Genomic DNA, 23,112 nt, shown 5'->3' on the forward strand with positions numbered 1-23,112 from the left:
TTTGACATACATTCCATCCATTCCATTCTAAAACGAAAATGGCGACTTCCATAGCTTCCTCTTCCTCTTCATCCTCATCCTCTACCACTACCTCTCAAAACGTTCGTAGGGATCCTATTCATCCAGCTTCTTTATGTCGTCTCTCAACACATTCAAGATTCATGGTGGATTCTCTTCGTACCAAAGTTTCTCCAGAATTCATCGGTAAGTTCATTCACTCATCTCAAAACAAGATTCTCAATGCTAACTCTTCAGACTATGTCGCCCATAGAACTTGCGAGGTCATTAGGATAGCACCGCCAACCGATCAAGCTTATGCCACACCGCCTCCTTCACCAAAACGTTCTTGGCACGACGCCAATGGTCAAAGATGTCATTGGTGGGAATCAGTCAAAACGTCAGAAGGTGATATTGCCGATCACCTTCCGGATTTGCCAACTTTCATAAGAGGTCTAGTCATTCAGTCCAACGTTCAAATGCCTACTCTTTCCGTCACCCTTCTTTATCTAGAGCGTTTGCGCACAAAGTTACCAACAGTCGCTACCGGTGAGTTTTTTTCTTTTGTCCTTCGTCCAGTTGCTGATGAGATCAGGAATGAAGTGTACCCGTCATCGTGTTTTCCTCGCCGTTCTCATCTGCGCAGCCAAATATCTGAACGACTCTTCTCCCAAGAACTTCCATTGGCAAAGATATGCGAAATACTTCTCCTTATCAGAAGTCAATCTTATGGAAAAGCAATTGTTATACTTGCTCGACTACCAACTCACCGTTACCGACCGAGAGCTTCAACGTCATTTGAAAACTTTCAACGAGATCCTCACTTCTTCATCCAAACCAGCTGTCGTAACTCCTTCTGTCCCTGTCGTCGCCCCCGCTGCCCCTCCCCTTCCTCAACGGACCACTCGTCCCGTGGCCAGCAAAACATCTCTTCCTTCTCCCGTATCTCCAGCGGAGCTACAACCAAAGTTGGGGTCTACCACTCGATCACCTCGTCCACCTTTGTACATCCCTGCCACTCGACCATCACGGACGGAATCTGGTTCACTCAAGCGTAAAAGTATCACTGAACATCCTGATGTTTTCTCCGATGACGAGTCCTCCCCCTCTCCCTCGTCTATCCGAAGAACAACTTCTCTCTCTCCGTCCGAATACGCCTTGTCTGGTCTTCAACTCGCCCCAACACCAGGTCTCGCTCGTAGAGGATCTATCGATTCTCAGTGTTCGGAAGTGTCAGCAGTTTCAGACGCGACAACATCGACAGCTACTACTCCTCCGGATTCCAGCATGCTCGTCTCTACATCGGGGAGGATCACCGTTCAAGCACCTCCTTTCATTCGTCAGGCTTCCTACTCTCGTAAACCTGGACATATCTTTATCAGCATGGGAGAAACTGGTAGCACTCCTCCAGAGGGACACGACGTGTTGTCAAATTCGAAGGGTTCGACAAGTTCGCCACAATGGACGTCGAAATTACGTTTATTGAGAAAACACAGTCATGTAGTTTCAATGAACCCAAGTCGAGGTGTGGCGGCATCGTGAATCGTTCGGAACCTGCGAGCTATCTGCAGGTCTGATGGAACGCGAGGAAAAGAAGTATAATGTGTAAAAAATCAGAAATAAATGGAGGAGAACGTCAGTGGAGAGATACACGGATCTTGGTTGTAAAGTAGAGTCCATGCTGTTGACTCGCACCGTTCTAGGACTTCCTGTTGTAGGCAATATATATGGTAGTAGTGTGATATGTTGAGGCGACTGGGTCGTCAATAGGAATGCATTGTCCGATGAACACTTTTCAATTTGGTTTCATGTCCGTCTTGCAGATTGCTCATCGGCCTCGGGTGTTTCAAGTTCGATACGTGTGACAAGAGGTCGTTTGCGAGAGAACCTCGGTAGGCGGAGTGGAAGATGTCGCTTAGCTCTGTATCAAGGAACAGGTCAATGTGAGGATATCAAACGAGGTCGGTGAGGTCGGATATGTATTGGATAGGTCCACTTTTTTGTAACATTGTTGCCTTATATATGTATCTCACGGGGTCACATAACATCAACATGTCACGCAGACAAAGTAGTATTGTTGACATGGGTCACGCCTGCGCAGCCTGCAGCCATGCAGCCTGTTATGGAAGACAGGACGGGTAAGATGAGAATATCCCACGTCATTGATGAAAAATTCCTATGCAAAAGGTAAATTTGCGCGTCTCGCTAGAGTTTCTCTTGTCATCGTGTGGCCACTCAACTCCGCTAAATTTTTCACCTTTTTCACCTTTGTTCTGACCCCCTCTCACTCGTTCTCTCCTTTACATTCATTGTCAGACTCGTTAAATTCGAACTCCCGCCCTCAAACTACCTGTTTGGGTCACTCACTCCGATTTACATACAACCCCTACTTACCACCCACTTTGCACATTCCTACTCCTGAATTATTACCAATCGGTCGACAGCAACTATGCCTTCCGGTTCCACACCCAATGGTCATGTGGCCAACCATGCCAAAGCTTACCTATCACCTCAACAGGCCATGGCTGAACTTGCAAGGTACCCTCATGGCGATGGATTGTCCCTTGAACAACTCATGAACTCTTCCAAATTTGGTGGTTTGACATACAACGATTTCCTCTTGCTTCCTGGACATATCTACTTCAAGGCCTCTGATGTTTCTTTACAGATTCGGTACGTCAGCTTGATTAATGAGAGACTGCAGCTGACAGGTCAGAGTCACGAAGAATATCTTATTGAACACTCCATTCCTCTCTTCTCCAATGGATACCGTCACTGAAGAAAAGTTCGTGCGATTGTTATAATGTGGATAACATGCTGATCGGATAGAATGGCTATTGCACTTGCTCTACATGGTGGTTTAGGTATCATACACCATAATTGTGCACCTGAGGTACAAGCGGAGATGGTTAGAAAAGTTAAGAAGTTTGAAAATGGTTTCATCACCGACCCTATCTGTCTCTCCCCAAAAGGCGTGGTTGGCGAGTGAGTCTATTTTTCTCGATAGTGACATCCCCTGTCAAGTAGAGATGTTGATGGGTCAGTGTACTTGACATCAAAGCAAATTATGGTTTCTGCGGTGTTCCCATTACAGGTCAGTAGGAACTTTCGGTTGGTAAATTGCGTAACTGACAAATCCCCAGATACTGGCAAAATCGGCGGAAAACTTCTCGGTATCGTCACTGGTCGTGATGTACAATTCAGAGATCCCGAAGCTCCTCTTCAAGAAGTCATGACTACCGATCTCATCACTGGTCAAGCCGGCCTGTCTCTTGACGAAGCGAACACCATTCTTCGAGATTCTAAGAAGGGTAAACTACCAATCGTCGATAAAAATGGTAACCTCGTTTCCCTCGTCGCCCGTTCCGATCTATTGAAGAATCAGAATTACCCTTTGGCTAGTAAAGTACCATCGTCCAAACAATTATATTGTGGAGCAGCGATTGGTACTCGCCCTGCTGATAGAGAACGATTGCGCTTGCTCGTTGAAGCAGGTTTGGATGTTGTCGTGCTTGATTCCAGTCAAGGGAATTCGGTATTTCAGATCGAGTTCATCAAGTGGATCAAGGAAACGTACCCTTCACTCGATGTTATCGCGGGTAATGTGGTGACAAGGGAACAAGCAGCGCAACTTATCGCGGCAGGAGCGGATGGATTGAGGATTGGAATGGGTAGTGGATCGATTTGTATCACACAGGAAGTTATGGCTGTGGGTAGACCACAAGGTACTGCTGTTCATGCAGTGTCAGAGTTTGCGCAGCGGTATGTCTTCTTCTTTCTTCTTCCCTCGTCCCCGTCCCGGTCCCCAGGCTCCACTCATCTCTTCCACTTACAAATCCCTGCCTTATTTTCGCCCGAGTATTTGATCTAGAGTTTCACAAGTCAAGCTCATCCACCACGTGATTCTTAAACTACATCTGTAATCTGTGACTAACTCTCAGATTCGGCGTCCCCACCATCGCCGACGGTGGGATCGCCAACATCGGTCACATCGCCAAAGCCCTCGCTCTCGGTGCATCAGCAGTCATGATGGGTGGAATGTTAGCAGGTACGACTGAATCTCCCGGTGAATATTTCTATCATGAAGGTAAACGAGTCAAAGTGTACCGAGGAATGGGTTCTATAGAAGCTATGGAACATACTCAACGAGGATCAGTGAAAGCTAAACAAGCTATCCTGGGATCAGACAATGCAGCGACGGCAAGATACTTCTCAGAGGCGGATAGTGTAAAGGTAGCACAAGGTGTATCGGGTGATGTAGCGGATAAAGGTAGTTTGACCAAGTTTATCCCGTATTTATACACTGGATTACAACATTCGTTACAAGATATGGGTATGAAGAGGTGAGTTGTGATTTTCCCCTGGACTTTTTTAATTTTCTTTCGACATCCTGATCGCCCTCTTCCAATATTTCAACATTCCCCCGGCTGTCACCATCTTCTTTTCCCTCAACCTCGTCTGATCTTCAATCTCAGGGCGGAAGCACACTTGTCCGAGGCTGTCTATCGGACGGTGAAGGAGTGGAGTATGTGGAAATAGGAAACAAACGCTGATAGACAGCGTTGTCGAATTACAAAACGGTGCTAGGGAAGGTACGGTCAGATTCGAGTTCCGTACCGCTTCGGCGCAGATGGAAGGAGGAGTGAACGGTCTTAATAGTTACACCAAACGCCTCTTCGCTTGAATAGCCCATACGCACACAGAATATACAATTCTCCTTCTCATTTTATCATAGTAACCACGTTATTTCCCTTGTACTTTCTTTTCGGGTCCGTCTGTTGGTCCTCTCATCAGGTCGATCAATGTACTCTATGCCATATTTGCTGCATCCAGATCTGTCCTTCCTCACGACGTCCGAGCAACTAGCTAAATGGCAGTGCGCATATATAGTTGTATGGTCATTTGTATTGACGTATCTTGCTACTAATGCTTACTGTGCATCTTGACTTGGCATCTCTGGATCTATGCTTCCTGGGAACAGAGGTGTTCTCATGTAACTTTGTTGTGCTTTACACAGCTGCTTGGTACGATTATGCGTTCAACGGACGAGGCATAGAAAATGGTGAAACACATGATGCAAGATGTCTTCAAATTAACTACTCCATGGTCATTCAGACTTGCTCATACTCTACCATCTTTCAACTCATGCTCCAATTCTACATTGACATTTCTCATCACACTCCCCAACTCTACATTGATCATGCAGAAGAGATATGATCAAATCGCCGTGGCACTCCCATAAGTCGTATTGTCCAACCCTCTTGACACTAATGCGAATTCATGTAATGCTTCTCTCATCTTTTTCGTCGTGCGTGATCTGTAAGATGAGTTTTCTTCTGAACACCAGTGAGATTGTACACGATCTGATGTTTCTTATCTTGAAGTGAGATAAAAGTGGACAGCTAACTATACCAAATGAGAACTGAGAGGAAAGTCAGCAAAGAGATGAGACGGAGAGGTGAAAAGGCCAAAGTCGAAGAAACGAAAACATACCTTAACACCGTCTGTTTCAACTTGATCTTCGCTTCATTCGTAGCTCTAACATCGGGGAATCCAGGCTATACATCAGCACCTCGCCCACTCCACACTCTTCATCTCCCATATCCCATTCCTTGTCTCCCGCGTGAACAATAAAATGGTCAAATGGTGAAAGAAACTCACCTCTCCCAAAATTTGATCCAACCACACTCCCAAAGCCTCCCCTTTGATCCTAGTCACGAACGTAGCCAACAACTCTGCTAAATTCGGAATGACAGATCTAGGTCCTTCCGCCCCAGCACTGAGTAAGATGGCACGTAACATCTGCGGTCCAAAATGTTGTAATAAAGCATCGGATATAGGTTCGAGAGGTGAAGGAAAACGTGTAGTTGAAAGTAAAGCGACTAAGAAATCACAAGATGCTTTGAGGGAGAAACGTTCTTGAGCTGATAATCCCATAATTCCAAGAGAGACGTAAGTTTCTACTATTGTGGATGGAAGACGGAGGAGTATACCGGGAAAACGGGAAGAAAGGTTGGATGAGAAATTGTACCATGCTTCTGCTACGTCGGGGTGCTGTGGATCAGACTCTGTCATATGCTACTTTATTTGACTTGATCGTTTGACCAGCACAATACAGACCAATCTATATAACATACCTGAAGATATGCGTCGAGATGACGAGGATTGCGTGTCAAGTAAGTCGAAGAGATAGGTAGGGCGATATCCGAAACTTTGAAGGAAAGGGAAAGGAGAGCAGGGGAATGATAGTAGAGGTACCGAGAAGAACCCCTTGACTCACCTCTGCCACTCCCCCTGGTACGCCAACTATGTTACTAGCGACCGACAACAACCTTGTCGCTGCACCAGCCACAACATTCCATCTTTCCTGTTCTTCCATCTCGTACAACACCTGCTCTTCCACAGTCTTATCCTTCTTCACCGTCAACGCCGACGGAGGAGAATTAACCCTCATTACAAGTGTACCCGCTAAAGATATCCACAACGCTGATGGAGATCTTTCACAAGCGGTGGTGACAAGTGTTATCAATGGTAATGGTGAAAGAGAAATCAAAGTTTCGGAAGATGATAATGTGGAATGTTTCACTAAAGATGAGAGTGCCTATTTTCACATCAGCTTTGACAAAAAAAAAAAGAGAAAAGGAACAGATATTCACATCGGCAATTTCTCCATCACCATTCCATACTTGAACTGCACCCTCCACAACTTGTTCTATACGTAGTCGTAATCCAAACATACGTTGATCCATCCTTAACCTCTTCACAGCTATTTCTTTTTGCTCCAATTCATCGTCATCTGTCAAATCGAAGATATCGTCATCACTCGGTGTGAGTCCCTTGAAACATGCTGTCAAAGCATGAAGGGCGTGTACGAGCAGAGGTTGAGCGGCGGTAGCATCGGTCTGTGATGCTCGGATAGCATTTTCCACTTGGTCACAGATAGGTGTGAGAATACCCTAGAGTGTCAACACCGGCAAAGGGAGACTGAATGTACGTACCTCCACTGGACCAACCGCATCAGGAGGTGCGAGAGCTTGAATAACACTGGTTATAGCTTGTACGACCTTTATTTGTTCTTCAGGCTAAGAAATTTAGATATGTCACTCATGGGAGAGATGAGAACAACCTACACCCAGCTCCCCCAATTTGCCGTGCAACTCGGAAAACGCACCAATGTGCTGTACAAGCTTATTGCGACATATGTCACACACCGTCTTCAATGAGTCTGCAGCAGAACGGGATATTATCCGAGTGGAGGTGAGTGAAGGGACGAGATATGAAAGGATTGGTAAGAGATGATCTGGGTGGAATTTAAACCATTCTTCGTATGCCTCTATTGCATCAGCGGGTTTGGTCTAACACCAGGCGCAGCTCACGTATCAGACAAACGACTGTAAGACGTAATCGTTCTTCACCTCGACCGACCATCGGTCTATTGGCCAGTTGTCCTAGAATGGCGTCGCTGAATACGATTGGTAGATACCGAGCCTCTCCCAGGGGGACTGCTTCGGAAGAATATCGTATACAATGTAAAGTGGCTTCTATGTCCTGAAAATCAGCATCTCTCTTAGCTCCGACTCCAAGTGATTTTCACTGACCTGCCATGTAGCCGTACTCTCGACTTGCACTCGAGCCAGCTCAACTAACGTCGATAGCATTTCTTCTCTCAGGATGTAATACCTGAGGCATCAGTCAGTCACACGGATAAAAACAACTACCCACGCGCAGATGACAACCTCTCCCGCATCGCGACGCCATGAATCAAAAGCTTCACGATCATCCTTATCCAGTCCGCCAAGTCCATCTGTACTCTCGCCCATTCCAGGCCATCGGACTTTGGTCCGGATAGTAGACACGAGTTCTCTGAAGAATTGTCTCGCCACTCCCCATGTGGGAGCACTATCGTAAGGCGCAGAGAAGGCATCGGAATCCATGATCGCCTCTTGTATGAGTGGATAGATAGGAAGAGTCAACTATTATAGTCAGCTTGCAGAAGGTCGGGCCCGCAGCATGGTGACAACTTACCTCGCTCATATGCTCATCCACGTTCCCAGTACCTTTCCAAGCTGTTAAACGAAGGACGACTCCCAGAAGAGCCTGAACATCTGGATGTTCTATACGTGAGACGAGCCAGTCGGACGAATGCTCTATCAGAGCAGCGATAAGTTTTCCCACTCCTAATGTTTCTTCTGAAGGTTCTGATGTGCATCAGCTTTATTCCGGAACAAATGTACTCGTGACGAGAAAGGCGAATAACCTACCTCCATCTGCAGACCCGATAACGGATTGTCCGCTGGGACCAATGATCCAAGCGAGCAAAGGCTCCGTTAACACTTTGGCTCCTTTTCCATATTTGAAGATGCTCTCCGAGAGGACCTCGACTAGGGTAGCCGATGCAGCGGGCATAGGTAGTAGACCGTACAGATGAGGCAAGAGGGTAGTCAGCTCGCTGCTTATCAGCTACCTTCTCCCATTCCTGCCAAAGTCAACACTCACTCTGCTCCAAGCCCATAAAACACCCAAGCTTCCGCACATCGACAAGCAGCTTCGGCTTCTTTCAATTTGGCTCGTAATTGATCAGACCCCTCCATGGGATCGGGCGGAGACATGGCAGAGGTTAAAGTGCTCATGACTGCTGGTAGTTCCGCTTCGATGTGTTTTCTGACTGCGTTCCTGTCCGTGAGCTCTTTTCCACTGTTAGCTAAGCAAAGGTTATTGAATTCCAGAGATATCTTCGTTGAGGTGTATGACAGACCAGAAAGTCGTTCATGATACTGTAATTTGATGGAATAGCATGACAACTGAACTCACCTCTTCACATCACTCAGCTCGGCCCGGCCCATTTCCTCCACACATATAGCACACCATTCCAAACTCCACAATCTCAATCTGTGTCCTACCAGATACCCTCCCAAGCTAGTTCCGACATCCCCCATGCCCACGTCAGTTGAGCCTTGTGCGCCAGAACCATCCCCGGAGGAAGAGATAGTCTGTAAAACCGTCGTTATGGGTCGGGGGAAATGAGGAAAGGGAAGACGTAAGAGTAAAGATGCGAGCTATCATCAACATCCATTTCTACAACTCAAGGAAGACTGACACATGTGAAAAGTTTACGGACTACCACGGCGTTGGCTGGTTGATACGATTGTGGGTTGGCTGACGAGATAGCATTAGACAGAGTGGTTAGGAGTAGAGATAAAAGACTGGTGTGAAGTTGTTCAGGTAGACTTTCCCTATGGCATAAGTAAGCACATCAAGATATCGTATCGAGCTGTGATGAACTCACCAATCTCTGGATATTTTCACTTGGGCCGTATGTGCCGAGAAGAAACGGACATTAGGGTCCTATTTGTCAGATCGTGTGTATACATACGCCGTATAGTGCTGAGGATGGTAAAATGATATACAAGGACTTACATCATGAGACGCCAGACCAGCGATCAAACCCCATGCCTCTGGAGTGGACTGAATCCGGTGAAGCTCACTCTGGAGCTGTTTTGCTAGCTCTGGATTACCAGATGTCTGAGGATTGAAAAGCTGGAGTATGGTCTGTATGTCAGCATTCGACACATTGGATAAAAGTGGGTATAAGATGAGTACCTGGGCGACCTGTTCGAGATCCGCAGGTTGGAGCGAAGGGAAGACAACCGGTTGAGAGGGAGGTTGCGATTCATCGTCGAGTGTAAGCATGAGTAGGATAGTTCAGAAAAGACAGAGAGCAAGATGGAGAGTACAACGTCTTGAGACCATTCAAAGCGGGAAAAGAATGTTTTGAGTATCACAGACACTAAGGAGGACAAGTTGTAAAGGAAGGAGAATGTCGAGTAGGGGGAAATCTGGTGACGAGGAGCACCTAGATTATAAAATGCATACAACATAATCCGTCCACTTTCATCGATGTATGCACTTATGACACTCGAACGTCCTGACTCCCCTGACCTACTTTGGACATCGCTGAGGGACGCCCTGCAATCATCACTACTAGTAACTCTCATTGCCTCCCTCGCTTTTTCCCACTGAGCTTTGGCATCGTACCCACCCCTGCATCATCGGGGTGTCCAACATCCACAACTCTCTCTTCTATCATCCTTCTAACCAAGGCCTCCGCTTCTTCCGGACCGAACTTGTCTTCTCCCTCTACCTCCAGTTTATCCTTTTGTACAGCAGCAGTAGCAGCTGCCAAAGGCCCTTGTGGCTGGTTTCGAGCGGCCGAAGGTTCGAAAGTCTCCCAAATGGGATACAGAACGATGATATCTTGTACACAGGCAAGTAAGACAGGTAACGAGACGTTGAAAGAGGCGAGAAATCCTGCAGCTTCAGTAGAAGGAGGACGGATACCTAGACTTTCACTGATTGATGTAGATTGAGCCAGGGTGTTTTGTTGGGTGGAGGAAGACCGTGTTTTGCTCTGTGCAGGATTGCTGACAGTTGCAAGACCGAGCGCGATGCAAATAACGGCCAATGCGATGATATATGGCGGGTATAGAAGATGAACTTCGGTCCGATATGTATCGTTCAACATGAATCTAAAGCGTTAGCTGACATGACCTTTATCTTGATCTTGCCAGAGTTCAAATTGTTCGAAATAGATGGAGAGGTTAAGAAGGAGAGAAGGAATGAAACTCACTGACAAATTTGCATAGCCCCTTCGTTAATCTCTATTAAACCCTCTCCACTTCCTCTTCCCATAAGTCTTCGAATACGTTCTTCCTCTTCTTCTTCCACCACCTCATCAATGACCCGAGTCGCCGCTCCAGGACCTGCCTTTCGGATCTCCTCATCCCTCTTCTTCTTCGCATCAGCTTCACGTTTTTTGATTTCTTGATCTTCTTCCACTCGAGATTGTGGAAATTTCCCAGAATCGGCGGGTTCTCGTCCTGTCATTGACCAAAGAGCACGATATGGATGAAAGATCACCAAGTGGAAATCGAGATCTTCTAGTAGATAAAATTCCATTTCTCCCAGTTTGTGTGGGTCCGCAGGGAAGAGCTTTATATTGTTTTCTGCGCTTCAGCATTTCTATACCATGACCTGGATTCTAACCCATCGGGTCCCAAGGGAAATAAGTATGCACTTATGCAGGATTAAGATAAATGGATGACAATACTCACCTTGAAACATCAGTTTGGCTTCGCTCACCACCGTCTTAATATGCACCGGAGTTTCCTCAACTTTGGCAGCGACAAAGCAGCAAGCGGCCAGGACGAGATACGGATTTGTCTCACAATAACTGTTCTTGAGATAAAAACGACGAAAGAATATGGTAGCTGTAGCTATTGGGATCTGTCGAAGGGCGAGTTTCTTTCCGAGCTTTTGTATGAGGTTGGCGAACCATATGCCCAGACAGTAGATTTGACGAGGGGTGGCATATCGAAGGTCGATTGATCTGGCGGCCGCGACGGATGAACGAGTGACGAGCCAATGATGACAGTGCGACGAGCTCCAGAAGCTTGAAGACATTGCGAGGTGTTATGAGTCGTGGGACATGGGACATTTGTTGTAGACTGAAGGCTTACACCCAAATCCTCACACCAAAATCAAGTACGAACGAGTAGGATAGGGGAGACGGACATGGAGCCAATCTCCGTTTTCCTATAGCGCCGACGAAACCTCTCAACCCCCTCGTCAGCGATTTTCTACAGCTCAATACTACTCCGCTTCTTTCTTTCTCTCCAACGACCCTCTCAACACACTCAGGACAGCTCGTATCACTCTGTAGCGTGTCCTCTTTCCCCATCTTATTGGCCAATCAAACCTCTGTGACGCCATCATGAACGTATTTGCGGACGAGGTGAGTGTTCGCAGACTTCCTCACCTCCGCTCGGACCATGGTGTGATGACATGGCTGACCCGAAGGCCACAGAAGAGCGCGGAGAGAATGCTCGTCTTTCCTCTTTCATCGGAGCCATGGCTCTGGGTGACCTTGTCAAGTCTACTCTCGGACCAAAAGGGATGAATAAGATCCTCCGTAAGCCTACATGCTCTCTTCAATCAAAGCTCACGTCACAGAATCCGCGTCGAATAGTACTATCATCGTCACCAATGATGGTGCTACCATTCTCAAAGCGATCGCACTAGATAACGCTGCTGCCAAGATTCTCGTGAACATCTCCAAAGTTCAAGATGATGAAATTGGTGATGGGACCACTTCCGTTTGTGTGCTCGCTTCTGAGCTTTTGCGAGAGGCGGAGAAACTTGTAACCGTACAGAAGATCCACCCTCAGACTGTGATCGAAGGATATCGTATAGCTTCCAAAGCTGCTTTGGAGGCGTTGGAAGCAAGTGCACTTGACCACGGATCGGACGAAAAGCAATTCCGGGAGGATCTTTTCAACATCGCCCGAACGACATTGAGCAGTAAGGTGCTGGCTCAGGATAAGGACTATTTCGCCAATCTATCGGTGGATGCTGTGCTACGACTGAAGGGGTCAACAGATCTGGAACATATACAAATCATCAAGAAAGTCGGTGGCAAGTTGACTGATTCATATCTAGATGAAGGTCAGTTCACTGTTCTTCTGCAAACCTCCTGTATTGAAGTGCAGGTTTTATTCTGGACAAGACGATAGCTACCAATTCCCCAAAACGTATAGAGAATGCCAAAATCCTGGTAGCTAATACTTGTAAGTCCTGGTCCCGAAGAGTGATCAAGCTTATTTGCAGCTATGGACACTGACAAGATCAAGATCTTTGGTGCTCGAGTCAAGGTAGACAGCACCGGAAAGCTTTCTGAACTCGAGCGGGCTGAGAGGGTATTTGGCATTCTTCAGACACGATCAAGTTGCTGACCATTTAAGGAAAAGATGAAAGCCAAAGTCGCTGCTATCGCTGCTCATGGTATCACATGCTTCGTCAACCGACAACTCATCTACAATTATCCTGAAAACCTCCTGGCAGAGGCAGGCATCATGTCCATTGAACATGCCGATTTCGAGGGTGTTGAACGTCTGGCGCTCGTCACTGGTGGAGAGATTGCTAGCACTTTTGATGCTCCCGAAAAAGTGAAGATTGGTCGATGTGATGTGATCGAGGAGATCATGATTGGCGAAGACAAAGTAAGTCTCAGCTTTAAGATAATGTCGGAGCTGATCGGTTTAGTTGATAAAATTCTCCGGAGTCGCTGCTGGTGAAGCCTGCACAGTCGTCCTCCGCGGGGCGACGTCTCAAATGGTAGAGGAGGCTGAAAGGTCTTTGCATGATGCTTTGTCGGTATTGTCACAAACCGTCAAAGAGACCAGAGTGACGCTCGGAGGAGGTTGTGCGGAAATGTTGATGAGTTGCAAGGTGGACGAAGCGGCTAGGACTGTGAAAGGGAAGAAGGCTTTGGCTGTGGAAGGATTCTCCAGGGCGTTGAGACAGATTCCGACTATTCTGGCGGACAATGGGGGATACGACAGCTCTGACTTGGTCACTAAGCTGAGAGCCGCGCATTATGAGGGTCAGGCGGATGCTGGATTGGGTGAGTCTCGTCGTCCTTCTTAGCCTTCCTGCCACTCATGTTCCTTTCCGTGTCTATGATATTTGGACTCGCAGCAACGACCAGAATAGCTGACAGATTGATATGGAGCTTGGCCAAGTCGGATCGATGAAAGAATTAGGAGTGACAGAATCTTACAAACTGAAACGCCAAGTGGTCATCAGCGCGTCCGAGGCGGCCGAGATGATACTGAGGTGAGTAGGACTTTCATAAATACAGGTCCATGCTGACATGTCAGGGTGGATAACATCTTGCGGAGCGCACCGAGGAGACGTGAGGCCATGTAGAGTGCGAGTTTAGAAGCTGTGCATATATGCATCGAGATCATCAGTTCCATAATCCGTAACTTACTCGTACTCTATCTGTGAGGGATGAATATTTTCCGGTCAATTTATTTGTATTTCTACATCTAAGGACGTGACTGTTTTCTTTCCGTCCACCATTTAATGCGTTCAACCATCTTCTACCTACCTGCACATCTGTTCTTTAAACGTTTCCTCTGACTGATTTGCATTATCAATCCCTGAGAATCTCTACCATACAACACCACTGACAAACGAAATTAAGATGTGAGTCATCGTACTGTCAAGAGAATCAAAATTTTCGATCAAGCTGACAAGATAGATGTCCTCAATCGCAACCCTGCCTTCTAACGCAAACCTCCACTCCCTTCCCCCTTTACCCGATTCCCCCGTCACATCGACCCTTCGATCACACTATGATATCCCACTCTCCAAACGGTCTCCCGGAAAGACCTCTCATCCCACCCTATCCCCTACTTCCACCATCGTTCGTTCTCAGACACTTTCAAACTTCAACCGACCCGTCCAACCAGCCTCCCCCGCTAGACAAGACAAGTTATCTAATAGAGTCCCTCAGACAGCTCCAAGACCACAAAAACCTAGAAAAGTATCGAGTTCTTTTCGAGTCCCACATTTTCCCGAAGCGTCTTTATTGAAAGATACATCCATGGGAGGGGATAGTATGGACGAGACATTTGATTTCAGCATTGAGAAATTCCGACCTCTCCCTTCTAACCCTTTACCTCGATCTCACACTTCCAACGATATGGCACCTCCCTCAAAACAACCTCTTCAAAGTGCAAATGACATCAATCAAGGAGAGATGAAATCTTCCCCAGCAAAACCCACCTCACGTCTGCTCTCGTCAAAAGCAGCGACTCTAGGTGGTCTTCCAGCATCTGCAGCATATGGCGATCTTAAATCTCTCGCTTCTTCCACTAAACCTACAGTACCCAAAAAACGATCAAGCTCCATCGAACGTTTTGCAGATTTGCTCTCATCCGTCAAGAGAGCCCATGTTCCTCCTCCGATCTCCACATCCTCATCCACCAAATCATTCGGATCGGTAAAATCCGGGAAAAACAAGAGAACCTTTCCGGCTTCCGGATCTGCTCAATCCCTCGCTAGTGTTGGAGAAGAACCTGGTGCCCTAGAACTAGCTTTGCGTGTCCCTCTTCCTTGTAGTCCCAACAAGCCGGGCTTCTTCACTAGATCCGTCGAACAAGAAGAAGAGATTCTCACCTCTCCCCCCAAGCGGTCAGGGATGACGTCGACGAGGTCAGAAAAAGGAAGTCCTGAGAAATTCTCTGCTGGGGATGTGTCACTAGACATTCAAGCTTTGATGGCGCGGATGGCCAAACCTAAGAGAGCATCCGGGACGGAAGAAAGTTTCGTCGATTTGCTCGCTGCTGGCAACGAAAGCATCATGGATGTGTATGTATCTTATCTCAGTCGAAGAAAATGTTTCTGATGAAAAGCACTATGATGGGAGGAGATGAAAGTTTCCTTCCTCCAAGCCTTAGGAAAGCTCGATTGCCTCCAAGTAACAGTGGGAACTATTTGATCTCTCCGAACAAACCGATTCCCTTGCGTCAATCTCCTATGAAAGCTCAGCGCATCGAGCCGATCATGCCGAGACGTGTGGACGCGATCACACCGAAGAAGACACCCTTGCCAAGTATGACGAAAAGCCTTCCTCGGACTCGGTCTACCCCGCAGACCATCCACAAGGCGAGTGATGGTCCAAGACGGGATTGTGCGATGCCCACACCGGAAGTTGATAAGATTATACCATCCAGTACGACCCGACCCAAAAGTCTCATTCGACCATCAGGGATCCCATTTCCTTCGCCAAAATCACGACCGATTCCTGAATCCGACCTGTCTTCTCCCTCGAAACCACTATCTGGTCTTTCCCGAACTAGCTCAATGAAAACACTCACTGCCACTCCTCGAGAACAGAGACATCGATCTGCGTTACCTCCTCCCACTTCTCGTCGGATTTCCCTCTCTCAAGGAAACTTACCACTCAACGCTTCGGCGTCGCATAGAGTTATGGAACTTCCTAAGCCTCGTGAGGTCGAGCAAAAAGATCGATATAGGAGAATTGATAGCGCCGCAAGTCTCAAAACCCTCCCCACACTCACATCTAGTACTTCTAGTCTCATCTCCAGGGAGGTGGAGAGATCGGATCGTCATAAAAGGCTAGGTAGTACCGCAAGTACAAAAACTTTAATGACTCTTCATTCCAGTACCTCTAGTAGGAACGCGCGTGATGAAAAGTCAGAATCTACAGGATATAGTCATAAACGGACAGACAGTATAACAAGTAACAAAACTGTTCTTCCACTTCAATCAAGTACTTCGACTCGTCCTTCCACACTCACTTCTCGAACTTCTACCTTACCCCAACCGAGTCAATTACGACGTGGAGAGATGATGTCACCTGCTAAGGCTTCCGCACCCGCAAGTACTACTATCCGTCCTAAACCCACTATGACCGAAGCTAAGACTCGTATCAGTATGGCTCCTCGATCCATCCCGACTTCGACCTCCACAATCAGTGGGGTACCTCGTACCATGACAACAACCTCCTCGACGCGATCTTCCACTTTACCTTCATCTCGATCGACTTTGTCTCGAGGTATCCCATCTGTTTCTAGTACTTCTTTGACAAACGCCCGTATGAGAGAATTCGGTAAAGATTCTTCTTCCACCACGAACCGTCTTCCGGCCCCTAATACGAGGATCGGAACAAGGACGAAAATGTCCATGGATCCTGTATCACCTAGCAAAAGAGTAGAGGATAAGAAAACTAGAGGTCTGTCTATGCCTCCATCTGCCAACCCCGGTTTGGTGGGTAAAACCACTTCGGTACCTGCGTTGCCTAGACCAGTGGGGAGTACAGTACGACCTATCGCACGTGTGCCAGGGGAGTTGAAGTCTAGAGTAGGGACGACAGGGACCAAGTTGGATGGATCGAAAATTGGTCAATTCAACAAACGGACGGAAGGGGGTCGTGAGGGAGGAGAGAGTACTTCGACTGCCATGTCAGCTATCCGAGCTAGATTGGGGGAGTTGCAAGCTAGGAGGAAGTGAATTTTCATGTCGGAGATTAAACGATATACCCTACTTTCCAAATGCTGTGTGGTCATGATTTTGAGAAGGAGGATGTGAAATGGGACAAGTTGAAAGTGCATTCATACAGTTGTTGGAAGATACCATGTTCACACGATGCAAATTTGAGAATAATCTACAACATGTCGTACTATTTACTATTTTTAACAGATACAGCAAGCAAAGGGAATTGAAGAAAGAAATGAGATTGAGATTTGACATGATGATGATTCAACACGAAGCTGATGATGATACTGATACAACTGGCGATCCAAATAAGGATTTTGGAAGGATGGCCATCTTTGATATTGGGAAAAGAGATTCAATGATGAAATGTCAAGATGTGGTATCTGTCATTGGAGGAGTGAGGAGATTTTCCAAACCATCTTCTACCACCCCAAACCAACGTTCCATATCTTTTACCAAACTTTCCAATTCTGTGAGAACTACATCATCTGAGATATTCGCTAAATCCAATGGTTTGACAATCGGTCCTTCCAATTTCATCCTTTTCAATCCTATTCCTATTCCTATACCTCCTTCCCCGTCCCCTACCCCTTCGACCATACCATCTCCACCATTCGAATCATTCATACCCGATATCACATTCACATCATTCACACCATTTCCCATCCCAACACCTAAACCTTGATTTCTTTCAGATATGTCATTCTTCGTTTTCAAACCTAATCCCTGTACTACCGTCGAAGTCAAAGATGGATCTCGAGAAAGAGGTATACCTCCTGAATTGAGATTAGTCGATTGAGCTGATAAAGTCATATTACTCTGATTTGAAAATGTCGAGATTGAAGATAAAGAAGGGACCATAGGAATTGATAGATTTTCGAAATTTGATGATGATAACGGTGATGGTTGAGGTTGAAATTGTTGCCAATTATTTAATTTATTATTACCTACAATTGTTGATGGACTTGGTGGAAGTAAATCTGTCATTTCTGATATTGCTGGTGATAATTTTAATAATTCTCTTAATCCTACTATTGAGCCATTTTCATCTACTCTACTTCCACTTCTAGATCGATTCATCGGGTTTGAATTCGTTCCTACTACATTCCCATTCCCATTCCCATTTGTATTATTCATTCCATTTGTATTATTCATTCCATTTGTTCCATTCAAGCCATTTGAACCATTTGGTATGTTTAAAGAGTTGACACCGTTGGGATTGATTGGTCGGATATTTGAAGGAGGAAGTGCGAGACCTTTGGAAGGGGAATTATATAAGTTTGAATTAGATTCATGATCTGTTGAAGCTGTTAAAGCTTGAGTATGAGAATGTGATGCAGCACGTCCTTCCATAACTGCTACAGAAGCTTGTCGCATCATAGTTGGACGTATACCACCAAGAGTTGGAAGAGGTTTTGTAGGTGATGAAACGTTTTCCATATTAGGAGATGCGGAATGCATTCTTTGTAATGTCGGTGCGTGACGAATAGGAGTTGGACTTGGATTTGAATTTGAATTTGATTGTCCTATAGAATGATTGAGACCGTTCAAACCGATAGAATTGGTTGGTCCATTAAGATATGGGAGATTTCCAGAAATTTGTTTTGGTGAAGGTATGTTTTGTGGAGGTTTAGAAACCAAAGGAAATTGAAATCCTCTTAAACCTTCGCTGACTGAACCACCAGGTCGACGTTTCATTTGAGAAGGTTCTACTAGATTGTTCTTCGTCGAGGTAGAAGATAGAGATTCGGGATTAGGATTAGGATTAGGATTAAGATTAGGATTAGGATTTAGATTGATAGGTCTTGCTTGTCTTAATGAACTAACAGATTCAGCTCTTGGTGTCGGAGCTTGTGATCCTTCAGGATGAAGTGTACCAGAACTAGAAGTTGATAAAGTACTTTCTGCTTCTCTTCCTATTAAAATACGAAGAGGTGTAGGAGAATTACCATGTCTTCCCAAACGTTGTTGTCGAATTGTACCTTCGTCAACGGAATCTTCATCGTATGTCTTCAAACACTCTTCTTCACTTGGAGGAGTTGGGAAACGTCCTTCTTGTTCTACTGTTGAGGAGTTCTCAGATGATTGAGGTGTAGAAGGTTGTTGATGTGTGAAAGATAAGAAAGGGTCTGGATCAGAAGATGTTTCATCATGAAATAATCGACGGAGTGATTGTGGAGCTGGACGTGTGTTTGCAGAACCAGCATTTAATGCTACACGTTAGCAAAATTATCCTACACCGACACATCATAATGAAAGAGAGGATATTCACTGTCGCTGATATCTCCCTGACTAGCTTTTCGATCAACCAACATACTCATCCTTGAACGTACTGTCTATAATATCAGCTGCGACTTCTGCTGATATGAGAAAAAGGTCAAAAACCAACATCAAAAGCCCAATCCGCACTATTCCCAGCCAACTCATCATCCTCATCCTCGATATTCGCTCCTACACCAGGAGCTAAACTTTGACGTTGCCCTCCATTCTCTTTCCAAGTCTGAAACCTAGTCACCAACTCGCTCATCTGTGTCAATGGAGTTTTCGCTTGATTTCGTATCCATTTCGTCTTGCTCAATTCTTCCGCAGGTAATCGATCACTGGGTTCTTCATTCAAACAACCAATAACGAAATCTCTCATATCTTTACTCCAATTACCTCCTTCTAATCTAGGAGCTCTCATTTTCTTATCTCCAATCAGCATGACAGCTCTAGCTGCAGGTTGACCTGACATTGGAGGTTCTCCATGTGCCATCTCCAATAAAGTAATGCCCAAAGACCAAATATCAGCTTTAGAATCGTACATTCTTCCTTCTGTCACAACCTCTGGTGCCATCCAATAGGGTGTTCCCACAAAAGTAGACCTTTTAGAAGTGTTGGAAACTAGGAGAGCAGCAACTCCAAAGTCACAAAGTAATATCCTAGGTGGAGAGGTCGTGAGAAGTATATTGGCAGCTACAATGTAAGCGTCAATCTTGAGGATGGTGTCAATTTGAAATCACCTTTGATATCCCGATGAATGACTCCGTTCTTGTGAAGAAATGCTAATGCCAGTAAAACTTCTCTCATAATGAGACATATGTGCAATTCTTTCAACGGTTGTGCTCGGGACTATAATCATCAACATTATCATCTTTGGAAGAAGTGATGAGAAAAACAAACCAAAGTCCTTATACTTCCACCTTCCGCATATTCCATAATGATCCATACTCTCGGACCCTCGACCAAACTTCCATGGTATTTGATAACGTTAGGTACCATCCCTCCAGCCCCTTGCATGAGCTGTTGAAGTAGACTGATCTCCTTTTGTATATCGCCAACATCATCGTCCTCCGTATCGAGGTTTATAATCTTGAGCGCGACGACGTGACCAGTTGGGATATGTCGACCTTTGTACACCGCACCATAGGCTCCCTTTCCAACGCATTCGAGTTTCTATACGTGTCAGCGTGGATTCAGTAGGAAGCTACGATGTGTTGGAGCAAGTCATACACACCTCATAGATGCGTTCAGGGGCGAGATCCTTTGGTTGTGAGACGAGCCAATTGAGATATGCCTGTTCACGCGATATCGAATTTGGAGCGACCATCGTAGTGTCTCACTCAATTCGAGTCCCGATTGCCCTACCGGCTGTCAGTGTACAGTGTTCTCTTGTCTGCCCAAATGAGACGAAGAAGAAGACGTGTATCAAGCTGAAGTGAACTTGAAGCTGGGCAGGGGAAGTTTGAGGTCCTTGCTGAGTCACGTGACTAAGTTTCACAATTTGTCTTCTTTTCCGTTTTCGACTTTGACGATAATCGACATCTTTTACTCAAAGTTCATCGCAGAAACAAGACACTGTACACTGTCGTGGTCGGGAGCAAGATATCCATCTTTCGATCACTCATCTTCAGGGTCACCGCTTCTGTGCCGAGAATACAGCAGGTCATCATGTCCAGCTCTTCTCCAGCCGAGGCAGGTCCCTCAAAGCCCAAACTCGGAGGTTATGATTTCTATCACAGTATCGGCAGTCCCAAATGGGTAGTAGCTCCCATGGTAGATCAGAGTGAGATGGTATGTCCTGTTCTCCTCTCTACCTCTCTCGCTTACAATGATGGAAGTGATGCTCATCTATAGGCATGGCGTCTTCTATCTCGATCCCCTCTTCCTCCTTCCATCGCCGGACCATCAACCAGCGTCACTCCCGCTAGCACTTCGAAGACATATCACCGTCATCCCGGCGGAGCACACTTGTGTTATACGCCTATGATCCACGCCAAGGTTTTTGCTCAATGCAGACCAGAGTCAAGAGGAGGCGATGGACAGTTCAACCTCTCCTTCGAAGAGGAAGGATCGAGCGAGACTTTGGCAGGGATAGAAGGAGGCGATCGACCTTTGATCGTACAGGTCAGCTGGAAGTACTCACGTCAATTCCCTATAGCTGATGGATAGTTTTGTGGAAATGATCCTGAGGTGTTGGTGAAAGCCGCGAGGAAGGTAGAGCATAGATGTGATGCTGTGGATATCAACCTGTCAGCTACTGGCAAGTCGTCGAGTCATAGCTGATTGATAGTGGTTGTCCGCAGGGTATAGCAAAGAGAGGGAATTATGGAGCGTTCTTGCAAGATGATTGGGATCTGATTCATCGTATAAGTAAGTCAAGCGCTTTCAACCTCAATTGATTTCCCTATTCTCAGGTGTCATTCTCACATGCTTTCGACTACAATAGTGTTTCAGGGGAATTCACATGTGGACAGATTGAAGATGATCATCAATCGTTGCTCATTTCCAGTATCCACACTACACAAAAACCTCTCAATCCCCGTCACTGCCAAATTCCGTATCTTTCCAGAGATGGACCGAACCGTCGCCTATGCTAAAATGCTCGAAGACGCCGGAGCTCAAATCATCACCTGTCACGGTCGAACAAGGGAGATGAAAGGTCAATTGACAGGATTAGCAGACTGGCAAGCTATCCGTGCTGTCAAGCAAGCTGTGAAGATACCCGTGTTCGCCAATGGAAATATCCTCTATCGCGATGATGTTGATCGATGTATGGAAGTGACGGGATGTGATGGTGTTATGACTGCCGAGGTTGGTTTTGTAACCGTCCTTCATCCCTCCTCTTCTATTACTCCAAATGAGGAGTTCGATAGACTTTTTGGTCAATGGCACTTGTCGCACGGACGACGCATATAGCGTGTAAAGACGAGGGAAAGAAATCCGCTGATAGATAAGGGAAACCTGTCCAACCCTGCCATATTCCTCCCTCCCGATCATCCCCACTTTCATCCCAATACCGTACTCCTCGCTCGTCGATACCTTGACATAGTTTCTTCCCTCCAAACTCCTACTGCCAACTCGGCGATCAAATCCCATCTGTTCAGACTTTTCAAACCCATTTTAGATCAAGATGATGATGGGAGCCTACGTCAGTATATCGCGAGAAGCGGCTCAGGTTCCACAACAGAAGCGAGAGTGACAAGTTTCAGAGAAGTTGTGAATGAGATCGAAAAACGTCAACAAGTGAGTAATTTGTCCACTTTTCTCCTCTGGCATCTTCCAACCCGGCCCACAGCCTCCACGGACAGCCCATTCAGAGTCATATTTTGCGCTTCAGGATCAAAGCTGATGGACAGCCCGCTGTGGATAAAGCTGGTCCAGACTGGAGTCCTCCCCCTATAGACCCAATGACAGGATATCGAACACTGCCCGTTTTCTCCGCTCAACCTCTTATTCGCGCTTCACCCATATCGACGGAAATAGGAGGTAACGAATCTTTTGTTGATGAAGAATCCACCTTGAACCAACCTTCCACCCCTCCGACCGATCCAACACGAGTACAAACACCCACTCCAAGTGTGAACGGAAGTAATATCAATATCAATATTCAAGTGAAATGTCCCCACTCGGACCCTACACCATGTAGCGCTATAGCTGCTTCTCGTTGTTCTCGAGGATTATGTTTGTTACATTGTCGACAAGAAGGTGCAGTGGAAGGTGGTATGACACCCTCTGAAGCTCTTGCTGCGGTTTCGGCTGGACTCATGGGAATGGGATGTGAAGCGCATGAGAGTAAAGAAGCTGCTAAGAGGGAAAGAATGGCTCAGAAGAGGAAAGGGAGAGCCGAGACCAAAAAAGTGGTGAAGATGCGTAAGGTGATGAAGGATGGTATGGACGAGGAAGGAATCATGAAGGTTGCATGATCTTTGTCGTCGTGCGAGAACGAATTCAGCGACGGATGGTTGTATTCCTTCACCAGCTGCAGGGGTA

General features: G+C 46.3%; 7 protein-coding genes across 7 annotated transcripts; 4 read left to right on the forward strand and 3 right to left on the reverse strand.

The window, feature by feature from the left end:
* Positions 1-38: 38 nt before the first annotated feature.
* Positions 39-1,801, forward strand: TREMEDRAFT_73017 (uncharacterized protein; the record flags this gene model as incomplete). Its single annotated transcript, XM_007002131.1, has 3 exons — positions 39-204; positions 256-546; positions 593-1,801. The coding sequence occupies 3 exons, from the start codon at positions 39-41 to the stop codon at positions 1,537-1,539; spliced, it is 1,404 nt and encodes a 467-aa protein (XP_007002193.1). The 3' UTR covers positions 1,540-1,801.
* Positions 1,802-2,224: 423 nt separating this feature from the next.
* Positions 2,225-4,681, forward strand: TREMEDRAFT_42256 (uncharacterized protein; the record flags this gene model as incomplete). Its single annotated transcript, XM_007000951.1, has 7 exons — positions 2,225-2,670; positions 2,714-2,782; positions 2,827-2,982; positions 3,042-3,091; positions 3,141-3,759; positions 3,939-4,340; positions 4,558-4,681. Exons 1-7 carry the CDS (start codon positions 2,447-2,449, stop codon positions 4,679-4,681), a joined length of 1,644 nt encoding a protein of 547 aa, XP_007001013.1. The 5' UTR covers positions 2,225-2,446.
* Positions 4,682-5,214: 533 nt separating this feature from the next.
* TREMEDRAFT_24454 (uncharacterized protein) lies at positions 5,215-9,687 on the reverse strand (the record flags this gene model as incomplete). The annotated part of the gene is made up of 18 exons (XM_007000438.1): positions 5,215-5,314; positions 5,491-5,555; positions 5,659-6,075; positions 6,305-6,598; positions 6,654-6,953; positions 6,996-7,079; positions 7,128-7,330; positions 7,374-7,545; positions 7,596-7,677; positions 7,720-7,970; positions 8,023-8,195; positions 8,259-8,446; positions 8,494-8,670; positions 8,809-9,053; positions 9,095-9,230; positions 9,284-9,342; positions 9,415-9,546; positions 9,598-9,687. 18 exons carry the CDS (start codon positions 9,685-9,687, stop codon positions 5,215-5,217), a joined length of 3,168 nt encoding a protein of 1,055 aa, XP_007000500.1.
* A 301-nt stretch (positions 9,688-9,988) lies between these two features.
* TREMEDRAFT_24507 (uncharacterized protein) lies at positions 9,989-11,457 on the reverse strand (the record flags this gene model as incomplete). The annotated part of the gene is made up of 3 exons (XM_007000444.1): positions 9,989-10,523; positions 10,625-11,000; positions 11,109-11,457. 3 exons carry the CDS (start codon positions 11,455-11,457, stop codon positions 9,989-9,991), a joined length of 1,260 nt encoding a protein of 419 aa, XP_007000506.1.
* Positions 11,458-11,670: 213 nt separating this feature from the next.
* Positions 11,671-13,809, forward strand: TREMEDRAFT_42260 (uncharacterized protein). Its single transcript, XM_007000952.1, has 9 exons — positions 11,671-11,788; positions 11,854-11,965; positions 12,007-12,498; positions 12,543-12,620; positions 12,661-12,749; positions 12,795-13,052; positions 13,096-13,456; positions 13,557-13,668; positions 13,713-13,809. Exons 1-9 carry the CDS (start codon positions 11,768-11,770, stop codon positions 13,759-13,761), a joined length of 1,572 nt encoding a protein of 523 aa, XP_007001014.1. The 5' UTR covers positions 11,671-11,767; the 3' UTR covers positions 13,762-13,809.
* Positions 13,810-17,229: 3,420 nt separating this feature from the next.
* On the reverse strand, positions 17,230-20,449 carry TREMEDRAFT_59386 (uncharacterized protein; the record flags this gene model as incomplete). Its single annotated transcript, XM_007001574.1, has 6 exons — positions 17,230-19,073; positions 19,194-19,196; positions 19,246-19,815; positions 19,863-19,971; positions 20,023-20,295; positions 20,357-20,449. The coding sequence occupies 6 exons, from the start codon at positions 20,447-20,449 to the stop codon at positions 17,230-17,232; spliced, it is 2,892 nt and encodes a 963-aa protein (XP_007001636.1).
* Positions 20,450-20,805: 356 nt separating this feature from the next.
* Positions 20,806-22,997, forward strand: TREMEDRAFT_13725 (uncharacterized protein; the record flags this gene model as incomplete). Its single annotated transcript, XM_007000343.1, has 7 exons — positions 20,806-20,913; positions 20,977-21,246; positions 21,292-21,371; positions 21,413-21,492; positions 21,632-21,933; positions 22,078-22,365; positions 22,479-22,997. Coding segments are annotated over 7 exons (1,647 nt in total), but the record flags the coding sequence as incomplete, so codon positions are not given.
* Positions 22,998-23,112: the final 115 nt, after the last annotated feature.

This window comes from Tremella mesenterica (assembly GCF_000271645.1).
Source record: "Tremella mesenterica DSM 1558 unplaced genomic scaffold TREMEscaffold_1, whole genome shotgun sequence".
Taxonomy (NCBI): Eukaryota; Fungi; Basidiomycota; class Tremellomycetes; order Tremellales; family Tremellaceae; genus Tremella; species Tremella mesenterica.

Excerpts from the sequence above, each read along its gene's own strand:
- TREMEDRAFT_42260 (XM_007000952.1), top strand. The coding sequence starts at position 11,768 with ATGAACGTATTTGCGGACGAG. Across the intron at positions 13,053-13,095 it reads TCATGATTGGCGAAGACAAA|TTGATAAAATTCTCCGGAGT; the intron begins GTAAGTCTCAGC and ends TGATCGGTTTAG. Across the intron at positions 13,669-13,712 it reads GCGGCCGAGATGATACTGAG|GGTGGATAACATCTTGCGGA; the intron begins GTGAGTAGGACT and ends CTGACATGTCAG.